This window comes from Dipteris shenzhenensis, chromosome 33 (genome assembly GCF_047967505.1).
Source record: "Dipteris shenzhenensis isolate YYH24624 ecotype China chromosome 33, Dip_SZ_1.0, whole genome shotgun sequence".
NCBI classification, from domain to species: domain Eukaryota; kingdom Viridiplantae; phylum Streptophyta; class Polypodiopsida; order Gleicheniales; family Dipteridaceae; genus Dipteris; species Dipteris shenzhenensis.
In genome coordinates, this window is record NC_141628.1 from 39866120 (window position 1) to 39878797 (window position 12678).

Genomic DNA, 12678 nt, shown 5'->3' on the forward strand with positions numbered 1-12678 from the left:
TCCCGACTCCATTTTCTCGAGGGAGGACGTGCGCAGCAGTATTTACAGTCTTTGGGAGAGAGACTGGGGCGAGTGCGCGGATCTGGTTGATTTGGTGGCGCAGGCTTTGCAGGAGTCCAGCCAGATCTGCCAGCTCGCAGCCCTACAGGTTCGACATGAGTGGTGGGGTAGAGAGAGAGCTCTTTGGAGGGACCTCGCCTCCATTCAGCGACTCCAGCAGGCATCCTCGGGCTCGGAGGAGCTTCGGATACAGGCCCTTCGAGCCAGAGCCCTTCTTGAGGAGACACTCCAGCGTCGCTCAGAGTTTTCCTATCACGCCTCTCTCTCCTTCTGGGCTCGGAAGGGTGACCGGATGTGCAGGGAGTTCTTCAGGACGCATGGCCAGAGAGCTGCAGGTGATCAGCTTCAGAGTCTCAGGACAGCGGAGGGACACACCGTTACGGATCCAGGAGAGGTCTTGGGGTTGGCCACCGACTTCTACAGGACCCTTTTCCAGCAGGAGCCGCTTACTCCTCGTACTCATCGTGCCCGTGAGGAGGTGTGGAGGCACACTCCTTCCTTGGTCCAGCCTAGCATGCAGGCGACGTTGTTGGCACCATTTACCACGGATGAGATGCTGGAGGCCTTGATGGCCATCGATGGACAGAAGTGCCCAGGTGAGGATGGGCTATCCCGGGCTTTCTTCACCTCCTTCTGGGACGAGATACATCAGCCCCTCCTAGCAGCTCTTCAAAGGATTTTCAGCAGCGGTTATATGCCAGAGAGCCTCTCCTCGGGACTGATTTGCCTCATCCCGAAGGGAGGAGATAGACAGGAGATCCGTCAGTGGCGCCCGATCACTCTCCTTTCCACTGCCTACAAAATCCTCGCCAAGATGATCAGCGCCAGAGTTCGGCCTCTACTTCCAGACCTCATTCATGACACGCAGACAGGCTTTGTCCAGGATCGCAGTATCCTGGATAATGTCTTCACCTTTTCAGAGGCGGCGGAGTGGGCTCAGCACAGCGGATCACACCTTGCGATCCTACTTCTCGACTTTGAGAAGGCCTACGATCGAGTGGACTGGTCCTTTCTGGAGGGGACTCTGGAGCGGCTAGGTTTCCCAGCAGGTTGGATTCAGGGTATTTCAGCTTTGTACAGGACAGCCTCTAGCAAAGTCATCATTGGAGGCAGGATGGGTGAGCGTTTTAGCTTGGAAAGATCAGTGCGTCAGGGCTGCCCTCTTGCTCCTTACCTTTTTCTTTTCTTCGCCGAGGCTATGACTTACTACCTTCGGGCGAGGTCTACAGGGATCAGGGGTGTTCGCCTTCCCCTCCGGGAGGACACGGAACTCTTGGACTCGGAGTACGCGGATGACACAGCCCTGTTTGTCCAGGACGATGAGTTGATGCTGGAGAGGGTGAGGATGGCCCTGGAGGTCTTCTGTTCGGCTGCTGGTGCGAAAATCAACTGGAACAAATCAGTTGGTTTTCTCACAGACCCCGGGACGCGTTCTCAGTGGGGGAGGTTTTTGGGTTTCAGGTGGATCCCACGGGGACAGACAGCTAGATACCTGGGTTTTCAGGTCGGTCTGGACATCACGCCAGCTCATCAGTTTCTCCCGGTGCTAGATTCCATCCGACGGAAGCTGGCTTTCTGGAGCACTGCTAAGCTTTCCCTTGCAGGTCGTGCCTTGGTAGTCAACCAAGTCCTCCTTGCCACGGCTTGGTATGTGGCTTCCTGTTGGTGTTTCTCGAGATCCAGCGTGGCACAGCTTAGGAGGCTGGTTCGGAACTTCCTTTGGTCCGGGGAGGATGGCATCAGAGATACCAGAGCCAGAATTGCTTGGCAGACAGTCATTCTTCCGCAGGCTGAGGGAGGCCTGGGAGTCATCGATCCAGAGCTTCAGAGTCAGGCCTTGTTAGGCAAGTTAGTCATCCGCGGTTTGACCCCGGGGGGGCAGACGTGGAAGATGTTACTTCAGCAGGGGGTCGGTTCCTGTGTCCCGCGCCGAGGTGGAGAGTGGCTCCCGTCCCTCAGGTGGATCTTCACTTCCGCCCCGCTCACTCAGTCCCGTTCCCCACTCGTTTGTAGCCTCCTCATGGTTTGGAGGCGGCTCCGCCTCAGTCTCATTCAGTCCCCTCCCCGTTGTCAGGAGGAGATTGATCGCCAGCCGCTTATCTGGAATGATCAGGTCAGAGATGCCGAGGGCCTTCAGTTGGGGGAGAGATCACATATCAGGTGGGATGGCTGGATGAGGGGGCCAGCCCGGTCCCTTCGAGTTTGGAGGGACACGTACAGACATTTGGAGACGGCTGATCTCGCAGACGCAGCTGGAGGTGCACGTGGAGCCCAGGCGAGACGCATGGAGATCGACGGCGCGATCCCAGTTGATTGGTTGATTCCACCTGAGCCTCAGATCCTCATGCCTGGTGACGACCGTTGGCTGGGAGAGTTCACCCCCCGTGGCATCCCACTGGTGGTCGCAAGACGGATGGACGACTCCTCTATTTCCTTCTTCGCGGTTATGGGGGATGGACGACTCAGGAGAGAGGATGCGCTCATCGACCCCCTACTCCCATGGCAGAGGGTTCGGGTCGTAGGCCTTTTGGGGAAGGTCTGGAGTACCGATCCTAGCATTGAGCAGGATCAGATGCAGCTTTGGCGACTCTGGCTCTGGGAGGGGAGGGCCTTGTCAGAGCTTGATTGGGACCCAGGAGAGTGGAGTTGGCCAGAGATTGTGACAGGACAGGGGCCGAACTCCTTCTTTGCCTACAGCACGACTTTGGGCAGACGAGTTCTTGGGAGGATGCAGAGCCGCCCCCCCACCCAGCGGCCCAGCTGGTATGCACAGGGTATTTCCAGATTCTTTTTGCAGGCCTTCTGGAAGGCCTTGTGAGAGAGCTGGCGGCCGAGGAAGATCTCCTACTTCCTGTGGCTTCTTGCCCACAAAGGTCTTCCGGTGGGGAGCTGGTTGCGACAGATAGGCCAGGACGGACGCTGTCAGATCTGCCATGAGGTTGAGGAGTCACCAAAACACTGCCTGTGGAGCTGCACTCGTGCCCAGGAAGTGTGGAGGTGGACTTTCGGGATTCTCACTCGCGCAGCACCGGAGCTAGGTGTGATCACTTGGGGCGCGTTCTGTTGGTGCAGCACCGCACCTGGTCTACATCACTTATTCGAGGCATGCCAGCAGGACCCCACCTTCCTTATCACACAGGGTACGTGGGGGCCGCTCGAGGGTATCCCGCCGCACCTAGCAGAGGCTGATACAGGAGTTCAGGAGAGGCAGCCAGTCTGGGAGATTATTAGCAGCATCGCAGGGTGGCACATTTGGACCTCGCGTTGCGCGCAGATCCTCGGTGGCACCTCCTTATCGACTGCCCAGATCATGACTGATATTTGGAGCGAGATTATTCATACCCTCAGAGGCCAGTGGGACCAGATTCAGGGAGATTCCAGGTCCGGTTGGGAGAAGCGGAGACGCTTCCTCCGGGCTTGGGACACATAGGGCCTCTTCTTCGAATAGACTTCGCAGGGCCTTCGGTGGCGCTACTCACCTCCCCGATGGCTGTTCATTCACACTCGCCTTATCCCGCCGTGAGAGAGTGATTTTTTTGTTACCTTTTAGGGCTGTGTCCGATTTGTGAACGCAGCCCGTCAGCTACAAGCTGACCTTTTGTATCTTGTTCTCGAAGTAATATAATTAGCACTGCTTTTTCTAAAAAATAAGTTAGTGCACTACCCACCTGATAATATCCTATCTAAGTCTGCAGCAACGGGATATACATCTTTCAGTGATACGTAGTTATTAAAATGAAAGGGCAAGTGGCCAATCATGACGTCATTGTGTCGTTTGACTCAGCATCAACACACAATGTACTAACTTCAAGCTCCGTAAAGAGGTTGAAACTAAAGAATAGTCCATCTAACCATGCATATACGGTCAAAGGGCACATGGTTTGAAAAACTCCAAGAGAGTTTTTGTTTCTTTGTATAGCATCGGTAGAGTCAATTGATGGTTGGTCGGCTAGCACTGATTTACCCAAGATGGGGAGATGGCCAAGCAAGTTGATCAAATTGCAGAGGAGTTCTCATATTGTTTTAAGGATGGGTTGCCTTATGGCTTACCTCCAAAGTGGAATATATTAGCTGAGGAAAGCTAAAAATTAAGTAAGAGGGAATGCCATGACATGAGTACCCAATAATTCCCAAATGAGTATGCTAATCAATGGGATTGGTCAAGAGAAGAACGTTGATTAAGACGGCTTCCAAATTGGAGTCGTATTGAGTGAGATAGGGAGGAAAAGGGTTTTAGTTATAGGTTAGGGGGAAAAAGGGATTAGAATATTTAAAGTGTAGTGAAGGAGCCTCGGAAACTTTAGTAACTAAGGTCTAAGGGTTAACCTAGGTCATAGGGAGAATTGAAAGGACACATCTAATGAGCATGTGACCACTTGTGTGGTCACAACCCATCTTCGTGCATTCCATCTTTTCCATCCCATCATTTTCGACTCTCAGACAGTCACCAATAGTACCCAGATTTGAGAGCACTTAGGCTACGTTCATGACCATTCATGTGGTCACATCCCATCTTCGTGCATTCCATCTTTTCCATCCTATCATTCTCAACTCTCAGGCAGTCACCAATAGTACCCACCTTTCAGAGCACTTAATCTACGTCCTATGCACGTAGATAGGAGAAGATTAGGATAGGTACGAAATACCCAATCTAGAGGTTATGGGGGTGCTACCGCAGCATGAGTGCTGTACAAGAACCTGTAAAATTACCCATAGAGTTTTCCAACAAATCAAATGGAAATCTGTAATTTGAGCAGAACAGAGAATCTAGTTCATTACACCAACAACAATTATTTTGCAGATGGAAAGAAGGATGGAGAGGCAACACTTCACAGAGGAGGGAACTAGCAGCAGCAAGCAAGGCTCAAGCACAGACAATAGGCAACATCTAGAGGGAGCCAGCAAAGAGGAGAAAACAGAGAGGGACAGGAGAGGATAGCGACAGGGAGAGGGGGGCAAAGGAGCATTACACTAGGGGGAGCATAGGGTGGTATTCGGAAAGTTGGGATTTGTAGTAAAGCAAGTTTTGGGTGTTGTGGTCAAATTTCCCTCAATTAATGAAGCGTTATTGTTTATCATTTGTTTTCCAAAATTTGCCAACGGTTTCACACATGCCAATATACCACTCTTAAAAGGGGGGAAAAAGGTGAGTTTACAGAATCTCAGGTCACAATATTGTGAGGACCCTTTTCTGTGTCTCAAGTCTTGATGATGATGTGGGAACGTTTTTACTTTATCAGATATTGTTATCAGATGTGCTGACATACATGATTGAAATGCTCATGGCTTTTCAGGTGGTCTGGGAATTGCTTTGATTCAAACATGAATGATCACATTGAAAGATGTCGAGATGTTACCTGCGAGGGGTTTCTTTCAAAGCGTAGGTTTCTCTCTTTAGTTGTTGAAGAGCTATAAGGTCGATAATATATATATGGACATCAACCTACTGCCAAAGAAAATAGAATCAGGGGGATTTTCTTTACTTAGCCACTTCATGATCTCCATGGATGTAACTCCATCTCTACTTGGCAAACATAGGTTGGCTTCTAAATTTGGTCATCTTGGTCATTCTAATGACAACACAGTTTGTGCAAGACTAAAGTGACCCACAAGGTCTCTCTATCTTTTAAAATCCTCTTTCCAGTATTTCATAAGCTGATGACATCTTATCTGATATCAATTTGAAGTTTTAAAGTAAGTGCATTTATCTTCTTCTACAGCTCCAACTAGTACAAAATTCTCTGCACAAGACTCATTTCTGCAATCTTCTGTGCAAATAGAAGTGATCCAGAGATAGTGCGCCTCAAAGACACTGAATCATGGTTCTTCCACCTTTGGTGCACTTCATGCAGCCTCCGGCCTCCTGCCATCAGCAAGTACATGACATGGTTTACATCACCCTCTTCTTTATCTAGGCAAGGAGCAAGCCCCATTGGCAAAGGATCCTAACTAGCCTTTCCCTAAATATCATCCAAAATGTATACAATAATGGATCCAACATTTAAAAGGACTCATTTAATTTCAAAACATGAACTTTCCAATTCTAATCTCTGATTCCAACAGCTTGATGTCGTAGAGCTTCCAAATCACTATAGGCTCTTTCTATACTTGAAACACCAAAAGAAAATAATGCCCACATTCAGCCCCAAGCATCTTTTCAGTGAAATCCAAAAATGAAGATCGAAACAAATGACAGCCAAACATAAATCAAGTTGACAGAGTGATCAGTTCTGCTGATTATTTCTGCCTGCAATTACCCTAATACGTTTTTGAACATTGCCACCTTTTCCTCTTTGGAAGGCTTACCAGGAATATAACTTGTGCAAGGACTTAAAACTTTAGCTCGTGCACCACTGTGCTACAACGATAGACATTGGTGGGAGGAGAACAGAAACACACCCTAACAATAACTCGCAAAGTAATAGGAATACATCAATAGAATGGAAGTGCAAGAGGAACTACCAGACTTGTATTTCATCCCTGGACAGAGATGTTACATGCCATGGCAAGAAAAATGGTTGTTTTGTTAATTTATAAGCATATTACATTATGCACTAATGTGATGGTGTGACATATGTTTGTATTTATTTATTTATTTTTTTCCATGAAAAAGACTTCTATTAAGTAAGAACAAAAACCCGCGAGAGCAAGCTCAAAGCGGAATACATCATGAAATCATGAGGATAAATTAAAAAACCCCTCAGAGTGAGGTGGAAAGAAGCCAAGGCTGAGGCTGAAAGTGCCATCTCAACCCTGTAGTAGATTCAGAGAAGAAAGGAGAATCCTTCCATTCCTTGAAGAAAGAAGCCCTCCTAGCTGAGGCTGCACGGGAGTCCCCCTGCATACCCGTCCATACGGCCATCAGAGTGTGTACGATGTCTGTCCAGATACTAGCCAATGTGTGCGAGGGATGAACCTGAGTACCCTCCATAGCCTCTATGCATCTGGCTCTCCAGATATGCCAGGCTGCTATGCTCGCTATAATCTCCCAAGAAGTATCCACAGAGGCATGTACAGCTGTAAAAGGACGGTGAGGTACCACATCCAACGAATATGTTTGTATTTATGGTGGATACCAACCAAGATTGTTATGGCAATGAATCATTTGAGTAGATAGGCCTGTTCAGTTGAAGCCACTGCTTCAGATGGCACGAAATTCGGACATGTAATGCATTAGGCACCTAGGCGGGAGTTGACACATTAGAGTGGTAGAGTGGACTTTTATAAGGTTCAATATTTTAAAAGGAGAACCTTAGTCATTTAATTGAGCTAAGTGTATCCCAATTCAGTAAATGGGGCGGTGCAAAGAGGTGTGAGCCTCTTCATGTCTCATTGTATGCTTTCTTGTTCACATTCACTCACCTCACCCACAGCTACTTCGTACACATGTTGCATGTGCTATATGCTTGAGCAAGAGCCAACATGATATCAGTCTAGGGCACTCTTCCCCATTGGAGGGCCTATCCAGCATCCATTTCTCTATCCCTATACTCTTGTTTGCCACATAACTTTAGAAAAACGAACGGTAATCTGAAGCATTCATGAAAGAGAGATCAATTTGCATTTTCCTTTGGTATCAGAGCAGCAACAATCCACCCAAGGGACGAAAAGAGAGAAGGTTGTTTGATGCACTACGTGACAGAGGGAGAAAGTAAGCGGCACAATAGACAAGCTGCGTGTGCAAAAACGGCACAAGTGTGAATACACGTCGTGAAATATGACGCACAATAATACTGCAGTGAGAACTGACGTATGAAGAGCAGCGATCAATTATCAGACCACACGTGAGACGGTATTGCGGCGAAAGCTGACGTCGTACGAACGAAGAGTAGTGATCATATTAGAGCACAAGAGAAGGCAGAGATTGAAATGCGACCAGCAAAGGATGAGGCAGAAATCCGGCTAGCAAGAGCCGAAGCATTGAAATAGAACCATACTAAAATTCAAGTTTGCCAGTAAAGGCCTTTTCTCTGAAATTCTACTGTGTTTATTTTTTTGGATAGTGAATGGGCATCCTAATGGGGTGACCTACTGGCTGTAAATGCGCCCTCAAATCGTTACATTCTTGTAGGAGAATTTGATTGAGCAGTCCATAATGACAAAGCTAGGAACAAGGCTCTTAATTTTGGGAAGGAAGAGCTGAGTACTCTAAAAATACTTGAGTTTAAATCACGAGAGAGAATTGAATTCCCTAAATATGAAGAAAGGGAGACTGATAAAATCCTTAATTGGATCCACCATTTCGAGCTTTACTTTGCCCATCAAGACAAGACCGATCAAGAGAAGCTTGCTCTTGCTACATGGCATCTACAAAAGGATGCTTTAATGTGGTGGTCATTGTTAGAAATAGAAAAGAGCCTGTCCTTAAATGGACTAAAAAAATAGATTGACGATCTTTTGAAGAAAAGTCTAATTCGACTAAGCAGTTCTCCATTTAAGAAAATTGAGGTACATAAGGATCACATTACTAAGGAGATGCAGCTCCTAAGGAAGGATCAATTGTTCCTAAAGACAAAGAAGAGTGAGTTCTTGAAGACAGAGATAGAGTATTTGGGACACATTGTGTCTATTGATGGAATTCGTGTAGAGATATACAATGATATGGTGGTGTAGGATAGACTAGGACTTAGTCTATTTTGTGTGTTAGTACTTGGACTATATACACCAAGTTCTTGTACTTGATTCAGTTGAACATCTGAGTAGGAGTTCACTTGTGTCACTTCTTGTTATCTTGTGTTCACAATCCATATCCATCCTTGTTCCTACATGTGGTATCAGAGCTCATCGATCCAGCTCACTTCCTTCCCGCTCTCCCGCATGCTCTTGTCGCACTTCTATCGCAGAGAAGAAAGTTCCATTGCTGAGTGACTACTTCTCAACTCACCCACAGTTCGTGAGAGCTTGAGAGCTCAGCTCCCTCAGCTCATTTCGGCCGTACAACAACAACTCACCATCTGTATAGCTTGGCCATACAGCATCCATACAGCCCGCGGTATCTGCAGCTCACTAGCTCCAACCCACCATTTTCTGTCTGTACAGCACCCATGAGTGAGCCATACCAGTCCGTACAACCATACAAACTATTTTCCATACAGTCCATACAGTCGCCGTACCATGCAGCTCATCGTACACCATACACCTGCAACAACAGCAGCATCCATACAGTTCGCCATCAGCATCCGTACAGTCCGTATAACTGTACGGAATCCGTCTACTGCCTGCCCGCCATAGATCAACCCACTTCCATCCCGCACAACCCTATCCTTATACTCGCCATGAGCTCATTGCCTCTGCTCCCCAGACCTGCGTACCTACCTCAACCTATTGTCGCACAGGTGTCTTGCAGATTGCATTGCACACGTGCTATTACATATTGGGACATTGGGGTTATTTCAGCTCAGGTGTTGTGCATTTTGAAGCCATGTGTTGGCTGAAGGTGTATGCGCTTTTGGATGCCTATTGGCAAGAAACTGCTATCACATTGTGAGCCAATGTTTGGCTGAGATAAGCAGATTTTGGGGCAGAAGAACATTGCCATTTGAGCCAATGTTTGGCATTGCATTTTGAGCCAGTGTTTGGCTGTGATTCAGGGAATTTTGGGGCAGAATTATATTGCTTGATTGCATTTTGTATCCCGGAAGAGATTGTGTTTTGGGTAGATACTTTTGGGCAGATTCTCTGCTATTTCAGAGCAGCCACTATCAATGTATGCCATTGCAGTGATTGCATAGCAGTCAGTTGTCTTTTAGTTGCATTTTATTTGCAGGTACATTTGCCCTCATTCTTGAGCTTGCAGTCATGTCTCTCAATGAGAATTTTGGTACCATGATGACCGAGGCAGATAAGTTGGATGGACCCAACTATGCTTTGCGGTCATTTACACAAGAATATTTTGGTTGGCAAAGGCTTATGAGACATCGTGAATGGTGATGAGACTAGACCTGGCAGATCTAGCATGAGTGCATCTTCCACTACCACTCAGGCTCAGGCTTTTGTCACGGAAGATTAGAAGAGATTTGATCGCAAGGATGCCCAAGGTTTGTCTTTGATTGCATTATCAGTGAAGACGCACATTAAGTCAACCATTAAGTTGTGCAGGCATGCAAAAGTTGAAAAGTATGTGGAATGTCAAGAATGAAGCAAATGCATTGCTTTGAACAATAAGCTCAATGACTTGTCCATGCAGGAAGGTCAAACTATTTCAGAGCACATTGCTAAGATTACTGAAATTCGAGATGAGCTCGCAGCCATTGATGAGGACATAGAAGATAAGAAATTGGTCTCTATTACCCTCAACAGCCTGGCTCCTTCATATTGCACATTTGTTACCTCATTGACCATTATGCTCAGGGCTGCTCCACTCTTAATGAGTTAGTTGGCTTGCTCTTGCAAGAAGAAACGAGGACTTCCAATGCTGCCCATTCTTCTAGTCAGGGGGAGCATGCACTTGCCACCCATGGAAAGAGTAGATTTCAGCCTACAGGAGGTCATTTTCAGAAACAGACCAGCCATGCCCATCAGCCCAAGGAGGAGGGAAATGCAACCACAAATGCAGGAAATGCAGACAAAGGTGCAAAGGTGAAGAAAGGCAGATGCAATTATTGCAAGAAGCCTAATCATTACATCACAGAGTGCAAGAAACAGATTGCCAATGAGAAAAAGAGCCAATGCACAAGCAGTAATTATGTTGCACCAGCTGAGAATGCAAATGCTTCACCATTTCGTGCACATTTTGCAGAAGAAGGAAATGATTTTGTTTCAGGACAGATTTGGTGCCAGGGGGAATTCAGTTGCATATGATTCCTCTCATGCCTCATCTAGTGATTCTTCTTTTGCTGCCATAGATACTTGGTATCTAGATAGCGGTGCATCTAAGCGCATCACTCACAGGAAAGAGTGGTTTGAAGAAATCAAACGTGTTCATGGCAGACAGGTTACTTGTGCTAATGATGCATCTCAAGACATCACGGGAGTGGGAGGTGTTCCCATCATTCTAGATTCAAGAAAGAAAAAGTATATCCATGATGTTTGGTATGTTCATGACTTGAGAAAAAATCTAATTTCAGTTCCATCCATTGCCCATGATCAACACATGCTTGTGGAATTTCAGGATGATCAATGTAGGATCAAGGATCCAAAGAAAGGCTATGAGATTGTGGCTACATGCACTTATGAGGCCATCATCAGCTCTATAATCAGCATGCTTTGGTTGTCTCGTATGCTACTCTTGGTCATTTATGGCATGCTAGGTTTGTTCATTCGTATCACAGAGCTTTGGCATACATACATAATCATAATATGGTTGAAGGTTTGCCAAAGTTACAGCAGCCCACTCAAGAGGTATGTGAAGAGTGTGCACTTGGAAAGTTTTTTTTTTTTTTTCCCCAGAGAAAAGAACTTCTATTGATTCTTGTAAAAAAATGATCATACAAGTTGGCATATACCATTAAGGTGCCAACCATGAAAATCAACGAAAAATTAAATGCTGGCTGTTAGAAAGTCACTCTTGCTGTCAGAGATTCCAGCTCACTGTCAATCTGTTGCCTTCCTTTGTTGCACATAATCTCCCACATCCTCTATCAGCATAATCACACCCAACTTACATTTCACAATTTGTTGCACATCTCCCATCACAGTCATGTCCTGATTTTGCACCTTTTGTACATCATACTGCACATCTTGATAGATTTCCCTCTTCTTTGCACTCGCCCACACATGCACCCTTAGCTGCCTTACCTTCACCCTTAGATTTTCTGTAATAGGGGCTAACAACTAGAGTGGCACCATACAACCATCTAATCCCTCTTGAGGTGATGTTGTAGACAACATTTGGAGGCCGAGCCTTGTCAAAACGTTTCTGTCGTGCGACAGTAGCTCGAGAACCTGGAGAGCCTCGCTCCCAAATGGCGCGAAGCATGAAGATGATGTCCTGCCAGATGGCTACCAAGGTGGCCGGACGGTGGAACATGGTGCTGACCCATAACCCAGCTGCAGCGAGGAACCCAGATGTTCCATGCCGTAATGCTGGCTACTACTGTCTCCCACACGCTGTCCTTCGACGCAGGAAGAGGTTGATGACTAGTGGGAGGGGCTGCCTCATGAAACCAATGCTGTAAATGCATAGACCTTGTATCCTGTATTCTGGAGAGACCATGTCAATGGGAAAGGCATGGCCACCCTTTGATAACCAAGCAGCCATGCCCCACGTGAAGTCCCTTTGCGTGCCCTGAAGCCTCGCCACAATCCGAAGTGCTCCTGGCCATATCCTTCGTGCTGTTGGGCAGCTCCAAAGGCAGTGGGGGATCGTCTCCAAAGTCCCAATCTTGCATTTATGGCAGCAGCAGCTGCCATCCACCCGCATCTGCTCCAACCAAGGGCCAACAGGAAGGCCTCCATGCGCTATCATCCAAAAAAAGTAGGAGATCTTTCGCGGTCGGAGACTTGACCAAAGGCATGTCCAGAACCTAGATCTCACCTCTCGAGGTATCTGTTGCGTTGCCCAATGCCTCTCTCTCGGCGGAGTCTAGGCTACTGCCTCCAACTGCAAGCGGCGTCCTATGCGTGTAGTATAAGAGAAGAAGGGCACCTCCTCCACTCTCTCTGAGTGGCCTACTCTGG

General features: G+C 47.2%; 1 protein-coding gene across 3 annotated transcripts in view; it reads left to right on the forward strand.

Annotated features, from left to right (window-relative positions):
- LOC147880104 (leucine-rich repeat receptor protein kinase HPCA1-like) overlaps positions 1 to 12678 on the forward strand; it is a 217811-nt gene that overhangs the window by 57969 nt on the left and 147164 nt on the right. For all 3 annotated transcript variants that reach the window (XM_087371552.1, XM_087371553.1, XM_087371554.1), the window contains one exon: positions 5355 to 5440. In XM_087371552.1, the coding sequence (XP_087227678.1) occupies positions 5355 to 5440 (86 nt within the window). The remainder of the gene's footprint in view (positions 1 to 5354; positions 5441 to 12678) is intronic.